This window comes from Cercospora kikuchii, assembly GCF_019650295.1.
Source record: "Cercospora kikuchii DNA, contig_00002, whole genome shotgun sequence".
Taxonomy (NCBI): domain Eukaryota; kingdom Fungi; phylum Ascomycota; class Dothideomycetes; order Mycosphaerellales; family Mycosphaerellaceae; genus Cercospora; species Cercospora kikuchii.
This window is the reverse complement of record NW_025408583.1, coordinates 4120216-4136632: the sequence shown is the minus strand read 5'-3', so window position 1 is coordinate 4136632 and position 16417 is coordinate 4120216. Positions and strand designations below refer to the sequence as shown.

Sequence of the window (16417 nt, the reverse complement as noted above, 5' to 3'; positions counted from 1 at the left end):
AGCATAGAGTGAACAGCGACGAGAAGTCCTGCAAGAGAGGGATGACGGCCAACGATTGATGCCGTGGCATTCCTGTATGACCAGCATGACGGCAAGCATGTGTTATAGAAGATATATTATTATGATAATGAACATCGGATTGTACAGACTGCTGGTCGTCACTTAGTTGCTCACTTATATGTAGTAGTCAATGACTAATCCCGCCTACCCGCTTCCAGATGCCCTCTCTTTTCCGAACCACCCTTTAATGTTTCGTCCCATGCACCAGTACAAAAGATGCAAGCGTGTAGATGTTCAACGAGAGCACTGGAATTGGTCGTCCGGGATCTTTCTGGTCTTCACTTACGTCGCCAGCGGGCACAGCTATACTTTGAACGATGTCGGTCCATCAGCACGCGGCTGTCCTTGCGCCAACATGAGACAACGAAGATAAGCGCGACCGAAGATGGCTTCATACCATTCGAGACGGCAGAGAAGCCGAAGATAATCGAAGCGCAGGACGCTGGGAAGATCAGAGTGGTGGCCGAGAAAGAGCAAGGCGGAGAAGTGGCCATAGAAGAATCGGCGCACACTGAGACTCAACAGGAAGATTTGGGGAGACCTGCCATTCTACAAGGCGAAGGTGGCGTCACGACAGTGCCGAAGATTGCAGAGAAGGACGTTGGAAATGCACAAGAGCCCACTGGGCCGACACCTGAATGGGTTAAGCCAGTGGAACAGAAACGATCTGCTCGCGAGCAGAACGGAGTGCCTCGCAAGAACGAAAAGAGTGGAAAACCGATCTCGGAAGCTAGAAAGGCTCGCAAAGAGAGGAGACTGGCAGAGGGCAAGCTCGATCAGAGCAAGGCGCCACTGCTGTTGAAAAGCAAGGCGAAGCAAGCTGCGATGACCTCGACCCAGCAAACAGCACAGGACGAGGAGCACCACGAAGAGGAGAACGAGACTGATCAAGTCCAATCTGTCCTCGCTAAACTCGACAGCGATCTAGGAGGTCCCTCCATCATCCAAGCCCAACAATCGCACGCTGAAAAACTGGCCGCCAAATCGGCCGACAAGAAACGCAGGTCCCAACAACTCGCAGCACAGAAGCTAGAGAGCGAACGTCGTGCGGTTTCCGACGCCGAAGCATCCAAAAAGAAAAAGCTCGAAATCTGGCAACGCGATAAATCTGCCCTCCAAAAGAAATTCGGCGAGAAAGCGTGGGCTCCGCGTAAACGTCTCTCTCCGGATTCTCTCGACGGGATTCGCGCGTTACATGCCAGCGATCCTGGGACATACACCACGGAAATGCTCTCTCAGCATTTCGAGGTCACGCCGGAAGCAATCCGGAGGATTTTGAAGAGTAAATGGAAACCCACTCCCGAAGAGGTTGAGGAGAGGAGGGAGAGATGGGAGAAGAGGGGTGTGAAGAAGTGGCGGGAAATGAGTGAGGTACATGGGATGAAGCCGCCGAAGAAATGGAGAGTGTTGCATGGCGTGCCAAATCCGAAGTTAGAGGGGAGGAAGAAGTGGGAAGATCCTAATAGTGAGAAGAAGGCGAAGGTGATCAATGAGAAGACGGGAAAGAAGGAGAGGTGGAGAAATCTGGGAAAGACGAGGGATGAGGCGGGAAACGTGAGTTTAGCAGACAGGCTGTAGGATATTGTGGCAGATCTGAGAGTAGAAGCCAAAGAGCGACTGTGATCGCCGAGCCGTGAACAGGGCTTTCTTCGTACTACCTCGCCCATCTAAACATCATTCCCACTGCTCGGCAGCCCCTCCGTTCCTCTCCCCAAATCCTCTCCAAACCTCTCCCCCTTGACAAACAACGGCTTACAGTCCTGCAACACAAAAATCATCCTCGCCCACTCCGTCTTACTCGGATTCCTCCAAGCATGCATCGTAGCCCTCTGCACCATGACGTCCCCCCTCTTCATAACCTGCACTTCCCCAGAATCCAACACGCTCTCAATTGTACCCTCAATCACAATCCCATAATCCACCGATTGTGTCCTATGCATCATACACTCGTAATCCGGAGCGAAATCCACATAGCGCAGAACTGTTCCACCGCCGGATACGAGACCTAGCTTGCCCGAGGAGATTTTCTCTTGGTGGGCTGTGACGTCGGCGTCGTTGTTCAGGTCTGCGGGAAATTGGGTGGTGAAGCCTACTGACATGGCAAGTTTGTCATCTTCGAATTTGGCCCAGTTTACGGGGTTGCTGGCGTGGATGATGGCTTTGCCGGTGTTCTGGTCGTGGCCTGTGAGGTAGGTCGTTGGACCCGGAAGGTCGGTGGCGAGTTGGTTTGGGGTGGGTTTGCGGTCGTCTGCCATTGTGGGTGTTGATCGTGAGTTGTTTACGTGATGGCTTGAGGTCTTTTGAGGCAATTTGAGCTTGTGTATTGCTTTCGGCTTTTCGTGAGAGGGGTTGGCTGTTTTGTAATCTTTGGAGCTTCTGTGCGAGCACTTGAGCTTTTGACGCGGGTCGGGATTTGGGGAGCCTTTGAAGCATTGGGGATCAACCGGGAGATGGCTGTCAGGGTGGGGTAGCTCGTTTCTGGGCCGGAAAGGCGGTCGCTCTCCGAATAGCGATCATTGGTGTAACAGCCCAGGTAGGCAGGCTATGTTTCTTGTGCTGACACTATAATGGACTCTTTGGCTCTTGGCTGTCTGAGCAGGTATCTTGCAAAACTTCGGGACTTGACGCTTTTCGCCTTAAGCACAGAGGTGTGATAGAAGTCTGGGACTTATTGTACAATTTATCTGCTGTATGTGTATACATTTACGATTTCAATATGGCATTGGCACTGGCGCCAAATGTCCGTCTTTATCATATTTTGCTTCTGCATAGAGAATTAGCGTGAGGCCCATTCTGGGGCAAAAACCACTTACTGAAGAAAGTATAGTTCAAAGTGATGGTATCGATGTTTTTCATTGTAGGATCTTTGAGGAAATCCGGATCAATGTAGAAGAACACCGGCATATCCACGGTCTCTCCCTTGTTCAGACGTTGTTCTTCAAAGCAGAAGCATTGTATCTTGCTAAAGTATGGCGCGACCTGCGCAGGTGTCACACTGTATGTGGCAACCCCAATAATATCCTCATCCTTGCTATTATTGGTAGCTGTGTAGAATGCCAAAGCTGTCTCTCCAGGCAACACTCTTACTTCCCTCTGCTGGGGTGTGAACTTCCAGGGCAAGATATCTGATGTTGACCCTGCAAAGGTGATGCGCAATCGTCGGGAGGATGTGACCGGTGTCAATCTGGATGCCACATCATCATCATCGGTGAGAGGCCCCGAATGCGCCGAGGACTTGATAGGCTGTCCTCCCCATCCAGTCTGCTGGCATATCGTCTTGTATAACGGCACGCTGCCGTAGCTGAGCGCGACAGTCCCGAGAATGATCGATAGCGTATAGTAGAGAGTGTTCGCGTTCTTCTTTTCGAAAGGCTTGCGCATCTGCTCCATGCTAGGAACAGCACCAGGCCGTGTCGACTGCGCAGACTTTTGGGAGGTCTGGATGCTTCGAATCGTCTGCGCATTCCACTGCGATCGTCTGGCAGATCTTGTGCATGTCGAGCACAGCCATTGCCCTCGTCGCGTCGCTAGGTCCAGCAAGCTCCTGTATCGTGGAGGCGCCATTGTGTGATGGTGTTGTGTCTCGCTCTGTCAAAAGTTCAAGTCCAGTCGATGATGATGCGCGGGAGTCCGCACTGTCCACTTCTCGGTTCCGCTTTCCTTTCCTTCCTCTCCACTTTTCTTCCATCACATGCAACTCGCTTGCATACCCCCAGTCTAGAATTCCATGCATCACCAACAACGGAACTGCAGCGATGCCTGCAATATGTGGCGTATGCCACGAGGCTGAGTCGAAATATCGATGTCCAAAATGCGAGACAAGATAGTAGGATCAACTGACTCATTACAGATCGAGCATCACTAACAGTTCAGCAGCTGCTCGGTCGCATGTAATAAAATTCACAAGCCGGTACACGAGGACGAAGCGTCGACGAATCCGGCTTCCACCGCTGTATCGGTCTCACAACAGTCGGCAGCCCAGGAGAGGCACGTTCATCAAGATGACAAGTCGAAATCATATGAAAATTCCAAGTTCGACGGCTTCGAGAACGATGCAGAATTAAGGCGGCTTTTGACCAGATATCCTTATCTTCGATATCAGATCCAGCTCGTTTATGGCATCACGATAGAGCCCGGCCCAGAGGAAGCTTACACCCGGGGAAAGCAGAAATGGTTTGACGATGGCAGCGCTCCTCAGCGACCCAAGGCATTCAGGGGCCGCGGCGGACGAGGCCGCGGAGGTTTCAGAGGCGGCTATCAGGGCGGACGTGGTAATATCGCGGACGAGCTGCCTGTCGATGAGAGACAACATGGCCCGTGGACGCAAGTGAAAGCTGATAAGCAAGGTCTCGATTTGATCAAAAAGCTGCGAGAAGTGAATCATGCCGAGCTTTCGGAGGGCATGCGCGAATTTACTAAGCTGTGTGCGATCAGATTTGGAGGATGAATTGACCGGATGTGAAGTGACCGACACTGGCAATCGCCAGTGAGCAAGAGGCAGCCATTGCGGAAAGATCGCCATCTTACTAGCTTGACGATGGAGCAAAAACATGAGCGATTCCGCCACAAATTGAACGTGGGCCTTCCAGACACCTTTGCAGATGCTACAGCCGGGATTGCAATGTCTGGAGCCCAGGGGGCAAACAGACCACTGCCATATCGACAGCCCACGAGGGACTGTCGGCGACGCTAAGCCGAAGGCCCTTTGCAGGGCGAACGACACACTCTCCCTCATTGATGCTGAACGTGCTTACCACTGCACTACGGAACCGTTGTTGTATCTGAATTCCACATGAGCAAATGTATAGGCTCAAAGCAAAGGAGGAGGTGAAGTGCTCAGTCTCGAGGATTATCGTTTGGGAGATGAGAGACAAAAGAAAGAGTGTTGACCCACATGCAAGCCAAAGGGAAAGAAGACCATAGCTACGTTGCTCTTTTGCTCTGTCCTGCTCGGTTGCTTTGAGGTAGCCGTCGATAGCGAAGAATAACGCAGCCCCGCGACAAAAGTTGACCTCGCTACGAATCGAACGTAGATCTTCCATGCGCCCTTGCGGGTCGTTACAACCGGCCGAGCGAGGCGGAAGATCCACTGAAAGTGTTCGTCCTCACCAGAGCTGGATGTGCTTGACCATTGCACCACGAAGCCATTGTTATGCTTAGTTTCAACGTGAGCGAATGTGTAGCTAGGTAGTTGTACCCGTGAAGTAAAGAGAAATTGAGTCATTGAACAGTGGTGAAGTGAAATGCCATAAGAAAGTAGATCATTCTGATAGTCGCCAACAAACGACTCGTCCAATGGTGCAAGGAATGCCTCGTATACGTAACGAAGATGCTGGAAATGACAACACAAATTTCATCCGGTGCAAAAGAAGACGGCCAATGTTCCATTCCAGTAGCTTGGCGATGTAACAAAGGACGCTCACTTCACCTACTCGGTACAAACGAGTGCGGCAGCATTACAAAAAGAGGCAAAAAAGAATACCTCCACCACGAATCGAACGTGGGTTTTCCAGTCATCACTCCATCCTTCACAAGGCATGAGTATGGTCCCAACGAATCCCAGGCAGAACCACGTTCTCCTCGCAGACTCTCCTTGATACTGGACGTGCTGGCCACTGCACCATGGAGCCAGAATTGGAATTGATGTGAGGGCGGCGAGTAGGATTTATATAGCCGCTTGTTAGCAAGAATAATTCGAGGGAAACAACGTCGGCGACCTTGGAAGATTCTGTGTCTACTGTTACCTTTAGGGAGTTGCACCCGACGATTGCAAGATGCAGTGATCAGCGGCAACGTCTCACAAGAGGTGATTACTCCCCACTTGCAGTTCGAAATATAGCAGAATCGATTGAAGTTAATACGAACTTCACTCCTTTGCTCACCAAGGTTCAACCCTCGCCCCTGGCGTCCTAACCTCCATAACCCTCCTCTCCCCACGACCCAAATCATCCACTCCCTCCGCATCCTCCCTCTCGTCCCTCCTCGCGTCGCCATGCCCGTCTGTCTCACCTCTCTTCTTGCCATCTCTCCAAACTCTCCGCCACCCAAACTTCGCCACAGCCCAGACCAAGCCCATCGTCGCGCCGCCCACGATCCCCGTAGGTGCGACAACAAACCCCATACCACTGACCACTGATCCGATAGCAGTAGTGGCCAACGCAGCTGTAATTGCCCCTACAGCTGCATATTTGGCATAACGGACCAAACGCCAGAATGTGAAGATGGTGACGTATCGCAAGCTGCGAAGCAGAGCTCGTGTGCGGAATTGAGAGGGCTGGTGGGAAGCATTCTTGGGATCGAAGAGGTATTTAATATTAGATTTCGTGCTTGTCAGGCGGGAATCTTGGGCTGGTTTCGCGTGGACGTGTTCTCCAATCGTGGGTGTGGCGTCAGCCATCTTGTCTTGCAGGCTCGATAGTACTCAATCTGCCGGTTCTGTTGCTTCCCGTTTTCAAATTCGGAGCAATTTATCTGATCATGTTTGTGTACTTCTCGATATTGTGGTTGGTGTAGTGACGACAGTGTGAAGTGATCTGTCAGATTTCGGGGAAGCCACCCGAGAAGTAGCCGAGACTGTGCGAGAGATGCCAGAAACTCGAAGTGTTCGAAAGATACATTATTTCACTTTCTCTTCTTACACGAACCGTCTGCAATGCGCAACTTGGGGTATAATATAATACATGCTCCAGAAGCTGGCTTGCGCCGCTTTGCCTTCAGACCAAAAGAACGCCTCATCGACTCAAAGAGATTCCAAAACGTTACTTCGTTCTCCATGTCCATTCCTATCATCCTCGCAGGTTGAAAGAAAACTCGCTGGCAGACGCGCTTGTCAGATGATGTGGCTCAGGTCCGCCTCGTTCCCTGGCGCGAGTTGGGCTCGCAAGATGGGTCACGCTCGCCGCCGAGCTATGGATGCCACTTCGACTCGCTGGTCGATGGAAATCAGCTTTGCCAGCAGCGCCTCTTCGCACATCGCTCTTATCGTATGCGTTTTGCTGCCGTCGTTCGCGTGCACTTGTCGAGTCCCATTCCTTTCCGCCGATGTTTGACGAAACTGGTGGCGCTTGCCTAAAGCGTCGACCGGATGAACCGCCGGGTAATGATCCCTCCTCATCGACAAGGACCACCATCCAAACACCGACAGCGCCAGAATGGCCAAGAAGCGGGGTGCAATGTATCCAGCGTGGACGACCTTCTCCTTCACCAGCTTCATCGGGTCGGGTGAGCCATCTGATCTTGGCTGTTACACCACGACCTTCACCCAGAGCAGCTGCTAAGTCTGAACGAACGCGACTTGAGCCGCCAATGCGGTTTAGGAATGGAGACTGCAGGATTCCTGGCACTCGCAGTGACGGCGAGGTAAAGAGAATTCGCAATGAGGGAGCAGGTCGGATGAGTAAATACTGTCAGACATGTCAGCTCATGGACCAGAATCAATACCCGCTGATATTGCCAACTTACGTTCTGATACACTCCTTCCAGCTTGCCATTCAGACGTTCCTTCAGAGCCGAGGAGCCTTCGCTGGACATGCTGCGCTTCTTTTCCACTTCTTCCTGGCTAGGGTCTTTGAGCAGCAGACGAGGACGATGTATGCTCTCGCGATCGCTGTCATCCACGTATTCTTTGTGCATGCGGCCACCACATTTGCGCACTGTGTCAAGCTCAGCGCCGTTGAACATTTCGCTGAGCTCTTGAAACTCGTCCTTGTGCTCTTCCTCAACTTCTTGGCCTTCGCGTTCGGCTTGCTCCTTTTCTAGTAAATGTACAAGCCCCTCCATTTCGCTGCAGTCCTTGATCAGCCCAGACACGTCCACTTGAGCACCGATGTAGTATCGGATTTTTCCGCGGCTGTCCATCAGAGGCGCGGTCATTAGCAGATTCATGAACGGGCTGCCATCTCTTCGATAATTCACGAATACCTCAACGTGCTCTTTGCCATTTGCATTTGCAATGGCCAATCTGCGAACTGCATGCGGCGAAGACCTGGGCCCTTGCAAGAACCGACAATTCCTGCCGATCACGTAGTTCATTCCGTATTGCGTTGTTCTCGTAAATTCCTCTGAGGCGAACACGATAGGATTGTCCGCTCGACTTGGATCTGTAAGGCAAAAGACCTCGGCGAGTCCTTCGCTTGCCTCTCTGAGATGCGGAGCCAGTGTGCCGGTGATTCTTCGCTGTATGCTGACACTCACGACTTGAGTCCAGATGTGTGCAATGTAAGCAGGGAGATCTTCTTGCACCAGCGATTCGAATGCGCGATTTGCCTTCTCTTCCAGTGTGGCATTGAGTGTTGGCTTCGAAGGCTCGTCAGTGAAGCTCTGGCCCTTGATTGGTTCTAACGCTTCCGATATTGCGTTGGCGTAATTGATCGCTCTCAAGGCCTTCAGGGCATCCAGGTAATATATCAATACAGGAATGCTTTGCGGTCGGTGTGAGTTCAAATACCCCGTGAATCTGAGAAGCAGGCGCGGGTCTTCAAAGATAATCCTTAGATGCTCAGCGCTGAACAATTGATCTGCCCGCTTCTCAAGACCGTATTGCTCTTCTTCTTGGCCTTCTTCAATAGGTGCCACGAGATCCCACGATCTCGGATCGTCTTCCATCACCGGCTCCAAATACGTGGGATCGGCATTGTCGGGTCCTTTGGTTTGCAGGGGCGGAAGGGTGTGAACTGATGTCGCGGCTGTTTCCTGTGAGAACATCGAGCCTGCACTGCTACGTGCCCCGGCTTCATACACTGGCTCGTCTGGGGTGTCGGGCGAAGGTGGGACGACTTCGTGATTTGCATCTTGCCATGTCGATGGCTTCGCCGGCGTAGGTTGGAATGGCTGTACAATGGTCGATTTGTCATTACTGCTGCTACATCGCAGGGTATCAGCACAATGTGCGCCTCGTCAGTTACTTGTTACTATACATGCAGGGACATACCTGGTTCTGGTGGGGATATGGATGCCTCGTTTACTGAGCTCAGCTGGCGCGGCGGCCATGCCAGGCGCGTCGTCCATATCGAAGTTTGGCGATTGTGGCAAATCGGTGTCGACGCTGTGAATGCTCTTTGATTGCGCTGCAGTGCCGTCTGACTGAGTCGAGCTCCGTGCCAGCGAACGTCGCGCGTGCCCAGCATCCTGGCTGGTGGTGCCATTGGCCAGGTCGTTGAGTACTGCGGGTGAATAGATGGCAGTGTCAACAGTGTCGACACTGTTCATCTTGCTGCGGTCGCGAGAGAGCGATGTGCCGGCCTGCGGGCGATCCTTCTGGTTCTCCTTCTCCATTGCGCGCAGTTCTCGCCGACCGCTGGACGACTGTTGCGGGTACTGTTTCACATACTCGTAAGCGGAACTGAACGCCTTTAGACGAATCTCGCGCGTCGGTTTGAAAGGCATTGGCGCTTGTGCGCAAGCGTTGGAAATCGGTGGTGCGGGGAGTGCGGTCCAAATATGCAGGAACGCAGCAGGAAAGTGATGAGTTATCGCTCGCGCAAGCGGCTGAAATCGATCCCGGACGCGACACAGCTGCTTTGGTGCCCATGCAGCTGCGAGAAGTATATCTCGGACGGCGACTGGGGTGGTGATGAAACTCGATCGGAGCAGTGGAGGATGACGGATGGTGTGTACGGCTGGGTCGCACAGCAGAAAGTGAAATAGAGTGCCGCGTGGGCTAGTCGAGTCTCGTATAGGCAAGGCTGAGGACAGCGAAGATGGTGACGTATCTTACCAATCTGTAGACCGGAGCCATCGTTTCGTGACTCGGCGACTGCGAAGTTGGTCGTTTCAAGGATATCTTGCGGACGAAGCCTCCCAGGCCGATGGCGGAATCGCGTTTGGTGCTGGACGACGCCTTCGAAGCGCTGCTCTCGTTCCGGCCGAGTATTAACGGCAGAGGCAGGACTTGCTGCGTCACCGAGGCGCGCGAGGAGTGCATCGGTCATTCGAGCATGTCCCGTTGGGTCGGTGGTCCGGTTCGAGGCTGACAGGGCCGATAATGCAGAGCAGCAGGAAAAGATGCGACAAGGTCTCGCGCAACGCCCGCCTGCAGGGTTGGCCATTGCTCTATATCTGGGCGTCTCGTAACCCACGGCGAGTGATCGATCCTCCTTGCTGCTGCGTCCAGCTGCATGGTGGGCGTGCACCGTTGCTCGCTCACGCAGATCTGCGGCCAGAGCACCGCGTTCCTGCGTGGAGCGAGGCGACCGTTGACCGACTAGAGCCGCGGCCTGCGCAAGTGCCACTGCGAGCACCACGGTGGCCAGTAGCGACGCTTTCCGCACACGAAGGGAGCAGAACAGAGTTTGGTCCTGCGTTGCTCAGTGGCGGCCGGGCGGCGGCGCACGTCGTCTGGGGAGGTCTTTCCATCCCATTGACTCGTGCGCGCTGCTCCACCGGGCGCATGGCATTACTCGCCGCACGTTGGGCACTTCAGCAGCTGGATCACAGGTATTGCGTGAAGAGGTGAAGTGCTCGCTGCTGCAGCTCCCTTGCGCAACAGCGCGGCCGGCGCGAAGGTACGCGAGGAACAGCCGTGCGATGCGCTGCGATGCGACGCAATGCTGGCTGACGATCCGGCTTGCAGCTAACGAAAATCACCAACCCAGCGTGCACTGTCCATGCCCCCATCAGGCTTCCTGGACGCCTCTGAAAGCCGATGCTCGATGGACGAAGTGCCAGGCAGCTTCGTGTCGAAACTGCCTGGCGCGTGCTCACGGGCATCTGTCACAGAAAACGTGGACAACAGCTTCCAGACATCTGCCGCGCAGCTTATCCTGGTACATGGTTGTCTGAATCGTGAGAGCTGGGCAACTGCTCTGCATGCCGCAGTCCGTGCAACAGAGGCCAGCATAAGGGGGCCTGGTGCACTGAGAGCACACTACAATTGGCCGCCTCAAATGCTATGTTTGTTCTCTGGCTTCACATGCTGGGACAGTCGCACCCTCCCTACTCCGCATATACTACAGAGAGGTACCGCGAAGGCAGGCTCGCGACGAGGCGAGACATCCTCTCTTTGCATATCATCCGCATGAAAGGAAATCTCCATTGAACCTTTTTCGAACCTTCCAATTTCCAGGCGTACAACAACCCGTTTCACCCGCGGCATTCGACCATATTACTGCTATTGGCGCACCGTCCAATCGTCTGCCATCCTACCGCACTGTGTCACCGTTTCACTGGGGAAATGACTTTGTAAGCACGCCGTGCGGCGAGCACAACGTGAAACATGCCGAAACTTTATGGCCGCCATGCTATCTACTCTCGAAGCTGACTATCGTTTCGGTGTTGGTATCTTGCTTCCTCCAGTGCATTTCTAACCAGGTCTATCACAGTCGTGCCGTGTCATCTGCGTCTGTCGGGCAACAAGGCTTCCTCTTCGGCTTCAGACCGCTCCCTCGCTGAATTTTCAGGGATTGGAGTTTCTTCGACAGGTCCGAAGAGCACAAAGTGCTGCAATATGAAGATGATGTCAAAGACGAGTGAGATATTCGCCAGGCCGAATTTGAGAGGGTTCCCCGTCAAACCACTCCAATCTGATTGAAGGCTGCTGTCAATGACCAGTTGTGCAAGGCTGAGGGTGCCACCAGTGAAATCCAGTAACTGCTGTTCGATAGACCATCCTAATGTTGACTTTCTGCGGAAGTTTGACACAACTTGCGGGACGTATTTGAAAATGGTGTACATGAGCTTGATGTACTCCAAACCGTAGACCACGTCGATCCATGCCCATCCGCGGCCAGTCTGGTCGCCACCCTTCATCGCAACGATGAGAATTAGAATGGTCAAAGCTAGGAAGCCGCCATATATCAGGCCAAGAGTGACTTTCGTGGCATGTCGGTGAATTGTAGCTTTTGGGTTCCAACCCCAGAGTCGAGGCCAGAATTGCGAATATGTCACAAAGCTCATAACCAGAGCAAGCAACCCAAAGGCGAGGTCGTTGAAGCGGACTGTTGGCTCCGGAGACGCAGGATGTCGTGCGGCATACTGGTGGCGAATCGTGGGCGAGTACAGGAAAAGCATGGTGCTAATAGTGTAGCACGAGAATCCAAAGCAGTTGAGCAGAGGAAAATCTGGCATCAATCCATGGGTCGTTTGTCGACGCCAGTTCAGAACAGCTTGTGGGAAGAACGAGATCGTCCAGGCTGTGAAGTAGACCCAGCCAAAAATCCTAGCCGCAGTCAGAATAGATCAGAGGCGCGATTTATACTTTCGTGTACCAAGAAATGATATGCGCGAAGTGAGTGAGCTCGCCAGGCGCCATCTTGTCGTGATGCTGTCCTCGCGCCGCCGACGGCTGTGAGAGTGCGTGCGAGACTGTTTACGGAGGGCTCGCTATCGCCTGGCGAAGAGGGAGAAACGCCATATCTCACACCTGCAGACTAACGCATTCCGTCATCGCCCATGTGTTGAGAAGAACCAGCACGCATTCTGTGAGCAGAATCCCGTGACCCCGATGTGGAGATGGTCGGATCCTTGCTCAGTCGTGCCTGGCCTTAGCTCGGGCCGCCTGAAAGTGACTCTCCACTTCATTGCATCTACGCGTATCTCGCTCGCCCATGGGGGAAGGCTATCGCCAATTTTACGAACTCGCCATTCGAACACTCTCCTACGCGTCGATGCCCCGATGATCGCTTTCGACTTGGTAGCCGGACCTGTAGCGCCAGCGCATGCGCAGCAGTGGAGCAGCCAACAAGCGGCAGAAGCACGTTCACCCGCGCTTTAACTAGTGACAGCACCAACGACGGCCAAAATGGCGGGCTCCGACACCTCTCCGCGACGCGCTGTTCGCACTCCACGCGCCCTAGCGTCAATCGAGCCCACCACGGAGCCCACGCAGAAGAAGCAGCGATTGCGCTTCGAGCCAGGAGGACCGGGCGGCGGAGGACGGTACATCGATGAGCACGGCAACGAGATGACACGCGCCGAAGCTGTCGAGCGCGGCCTCATCTCCAGCGCGCCAAGAAGTCGCTCGAGGAGGCCAGTAGGTGGAAGGCCCAACATAGTCGCCAAAGCGCCCAAGCATCGCACTCCGGCTGCTACAGATGGCCACACCCCTTCGGTAACGCGCTCGTCCATGACCACGAGACCGCGTCGCGAACGACCGGAACGATATGCCCCACCTCCGACCACACCACGTCCCCGATATAGCAATGCTGCAGCTGCGGCAGCTGCCAGCCAGGCTAGCGATGGATACAAGCCGCGAGAAGAGAGGAGTTGGGATGAATTTCACCCAGAGCTTGATCTGGCAGCAGGGCTTATGGTCTTCTCCGCAGACGAGGTAGATGGGAGGACAAGCAAACATGATCCGAAGCTACAGAACTTGAAATTGAACGGATTGGAGGTCAATGGAGACGTAGATATGCAAGACGCCTCAGACGATGAGAAGTCCGGTCGAAATGGCACACCCAACAGACGCAGGCCTGGACGGCCACCGAGGAGGCCAGAGTCCATGTTGAGCGGCCTAGGTTCTCCGCCAGCACCACGCATACAGCCACTGGCGACACACAATCCCAAGGAACGTCTTAATCTTCCGAAGCCGTCCTACAGACACTACAACCACTTTCTGCAATACGAGGAAGACCAATTACAAAACAAGGTCAACTACGTGGACCGCACGATGGCTGGTGTGGGATATCAAGAAAGTGATCGGTTCGAGCTGCCTCCGAACGTGCTGATACGCTTGGCCGAGAATCAACATGTGGAAGATGAAGCAGATGTCAGTTTGAGGTTAGCGAGCGATGGACCTGCGGAAGTCGGTTTGGGACATCCAGTTGTTGGCAAGGTGGAATATGACATGGACGAGCAGGATGTGGCTTGGCTGGAAGAGCTCAACGAACACCGCAAAGCCGAGGAGCTGCCAGCGATCAAGCCAGCAATCTTCGAAATCACCATGACTCAAATCGAGAAGGAATATCATGCGCTCGAGAAGCGCATCCCTAAGCCGCAGCCCCGGCACGCGCAGACGCATCGACCACGATCCAGTTCGCAGGCTGCAGTGAACGGAGATCCTAATCCCCCGGGAGATGAGCCGGATAGCAAATGCTCGATCTGTGACGATGGGGACTGCGAGAACGCCAATGCGATAATATTCTGTGACGGCTGTGACCTGGCAGTTCATCAGGAATGTTATGGCGTGCCTTTCATCCCGGAGGGCCAGTGGTTCTGTCGGAAGTGCAAGGAGATAGGTCGCGGCACTCCTACCTGCATCTTCTGCCCGAATGTGGACGGTGCCTTCAAACAGACGAGCACGTTACGCTGGAGTCATCTGTTGTGCGCCATCTGGATCCCTGAAGTAAATATTGCTAACATGACTTTTATGGAGCCGATCCAGGATGTAGACAAAGTGCCCAAAGGACGATGGAAATTGAGCTGCTATATTTGCAACCAGAAGATGGGCGCCTGCATTCAGTGCGGGAATAAGAATTGCTACCAGGCATTTCATGTTACCTGCGCTCGTCGAGCGAGATTATTCCTGAAGATGAAATCGCAGACTCAGGGCGGAATTGACACTAGTGCACTCAAAGCGTTTTGTGACAAGCATGTTCCGCAGGAGTGGCGGCGCAACAATGACACGGAGAATGCGACAATTGAGGCCAAGCGGTGGTACAAGCATGCCTTCAAGGACCGAAAGTGGGCAGACAGCCAGACAGCTGCTCTTGAACTTGGAGCCCCTCCGCCGCCAGACGGCGGATTAGGGGGTGACGCGCACGGCACCGAAGACACTATTGCTGTCTCCAAGCGACGCAACAAGAAGGACCAGAAGTGCAGTTGGCGTCTTGCTTCGGGCGCACCGGTCGTGCCTCAGGTAGTCTACACCACGGTCGAGGCGAGTCTTACGCGCTTCACGATACGCAAGAAGAAAGAATTCGTCGAGAAGGTGTGCCGATACTGGACACTGAAGCGAGAGGCAAGGCGCGGTGCAGCTCTGCTGAAACGGCTACAGCTGCAACTGGAAGGTTTCTCTAGCATGGAAGTCACACGTCGCAGCTTTGCCGGCATGGGTGCTGCTGGTGGGCCCAGGCTCCAGAGGCGTATCGATTTTGCTGAGATGTTGCAGAAAGACATGAGCTTCCTGAAAGATCTCACAGCGAAGGTCAAGCAACGAGAAGAACTTCGCCTCAGGGAAGTCGAGCTTCTTCGGGAACTGGTCGACACTGTATACTTTCCCATCCCTCCTCTGCTGCGGCCTATTCTACTACGAGCACAGAAGTGAGTGATTTTGACAACAAGGCTACAGAAGCTGTTTACTGACTAAATCACAGATTGGACGAGAAGACGCGGTCCTTCCGAACCGGCTTCGACATGCTTGCGCAGAGGTTGCGAGAACGGTACTACACATCTGTATCCGACTTCTCCCGTGACCTGTCCAAAATCTTCGCAGAAGCGCTCGCAGCGGTTGGCACCTCTGGAGAGCCAACTGAGGCTGACATTGAGGCCATTCATAACCAGCTGAACGAAGTCAAGGTCGGCAGTGCCGCACACATGGCTCTGACACAAGAACAAAAGGACCTGAAACGTCTAGCAAAACGAATCGTCAAGGCGGTCAAGGAACCACTAGAAGCGGCCATGAAGAAGGAAGCCGAATTGAGAGGCCTCGAACTGGAAGAACAGCTCAGGAAGTTGGACTCGATGGGGATCTTTGCTTCAGCGACATCCAAATCTGGCGACGTAGATGGTGAGGACGAATTCCAGACACCACAGACACATCGTAGGACAGGTTCTGATATTTCGGTTGTGGCAGGTGCTGAAGAGCAAGACAATGTCGACACTGAGATGCCAGATGCTGAAACTGTGGAACAAGAAGTTGAGCCGGCCATTGCCAAGGACAACATGCTTCCATTCGCCAATGATACCCACACACCTGCTTCGAAAGCTGGCAGTCATGCATCTTCCAACCTCAATATGTCGAGTAAGACTCGCAGCGACAAGCCGACAACCGAACCTTTGTCTCCGCCCATCTCCCGGTCCTCCTCACGTCCTTCCGGCGCACCCGCTTCTGCGAGCGGTGAGTCTAGCAATGCCAATGGCGAGAACCACGACGTCTTCGCTCAAGGCGGTGTTCCGTGGTACCTCGAGCCATTTGATCCCATCGGCACCACGATCCACGAGGAACGATATACTGGCCGAGCCGTCTTACGTGCCATGTCTGAGGAGCTCTCGGACATGGATGAGGATACTCTAGGCGAACTCGCAGGAATGAGCACGGATGCTACGCCGAATGACAAGGTTAATGGTGGCTCTCATGCTGCGTCTTCATCTGTGCCGGGCTCTGGCACGAGGGCTCGAGCTAATAGCAATAGGAAGAAGAGGCCGAAGCGTTCGCATTGGTCTCGTTGAAGCGAGTGCAATGGGAGGAGCAGAACGAAGTATG

General features: G+C 53.8%; 7 protein-coding genes across 8 annotated transcripts; 2 read left to right on the top strand and 5 right to left on the bottom strand.

Annotated features, from left to right (window-relative positions):
• Nucleotides 1-276: 276 nt before the first annotated feature.
• CKM354_000384400 (uncharacterized protein) lies at nucleotides 277-1638 on the top strand (the record flags this gene model as incomplete). Its single annotated transcript, XM_044799062.1, has 1 exon — nucleotides 277-1638. The coding sequence occupies one exon, from the start codon at nucleotides 277-279 to the stop codon at nucleotides 1636-1638; it is 1362 nt and encodes a 453-aa protein (XP_044654997.1).
• An 89-nt stretch (nucleotides 1639-1727) lies between these two features.
• Nucleotides 1728-2315, bottom strand: CKM354_000384300 (uncharacterized protein; the record flags this gene model as incomplete). The annotated part of the gene is made up of 1 exon (XM_044799061.1): nucleotides 1728-2315. One exon carries the CDS (start codon nucleotides 2313-2315, stop codon nucleotides 1728-1730), a length of 588 nt encoding a protein of 195 aa, XP_044654996.1.
• A 456-nt stretch (nucleotides 2316-2771) lies between these two features.
• CKM354_000384200 (uncharacterized protein) lies at nucleotides 2772-3624 on the bottom strand (the record flags this gene model as incomplete). The annotated part of the gene is made up of 2 exons (XM_044799060.1): nucleotides 2772-2824; nucleotides 2874-3624. 2 exons carry the CDS (start codon nucleotides 3622-3624, stop codon nucleotides 2772-2774), a joined length of 804 nt encoding a protein of 267 aa, XP_044654995.1.
• Nucleotides 3625-5938: 2314 nt separating this feature from the next.
• CKM354_000384100 (uncharacterized protein) lies at nucleotides 5939-6457 on the bottom strand (the record flags this gene model as incomplete). The annotated part of the gene is made up of 1 exon (XM_044799059.1): nucleotides 5939-6457. One exon carries the CDS (start codon nucleotides 6455-6457, stop codon nucleotides 5939-5941), a length of 519 nt encoding a protein of 172 aa, XP_044654994.1.
• A 388-nt stretch (nucleotides 6458-6845) lies between these two features.
• On the bottom strand, nucleotides 6846-9982 carry CKM354_000384000 (uncharacterized protein; the record flags this gene model as incomplete). 2 transcript variants are annotated; one of them, XM_044799057.1, is made up of 4 exons in its annotated part: nucleotides 6846-7463; nucleotides 7522-8920; nucleotides 8990-9375; nucleotides 9776-9982. In XM_044799057.1, the coding sequence occupies 4 exons, from the start codon at nucleotides 9980-9982 to the stop codon at nucleotides 6846-6848; spliced, it is 2610 nt and encodes an 869-aa protein (XP_044654992.1). The 2 variants fall into 2 exon arrangements, with proteins under 2 accessions (XP_044654992.1, XP_044654993.1); XM_044799058.1 differs by lacking the exon at nucleotides 9776-9982 and having other exon boundaries at nucleotides 8990-9444.
• Nucleotides 9983-11388: 1406 nt separating this feature from the next.
• CKM354_000383900 (uncharacterized protein) lies at nucleotides 11389-12307 on the bottom strand (the record flags this gene model as incomplete). Its single annotated transcript, XM_044799056.1, has 2 exons — nucleotides 11389-12214; nucleotides 12264-12307. 2 exons carry the CDS (start codon nucleotides 12305-12307, stop codon nucleotides 11389-11391), a joined length of 870 nt encoding a protein of 289 aa, XP_044654991.1.
• Nucleotides 12308-12796: 489 nt separating this feature from the next.
• On the top strand, nucleotides 12797-16383 carry CKM354_000383800 (uncharacterized protein; the record flags this gene model as incomplete). Its single annotated transcript, XM_044799055.1, has 2 exons — nucleotides 12797-15255; nucleotides 15309-16383. The coding sequence occupies 2 exons, from the start codon at nucleotides 12797-12799 to the stop codon at nucleotides 16381-16383; spliced, it is 3534 nt and encodes a 1177-aa protein (XP_044654990.1).
• Between the last annotated feature and the right edge of the window lie 34 nt (nucleotides 16384-16417).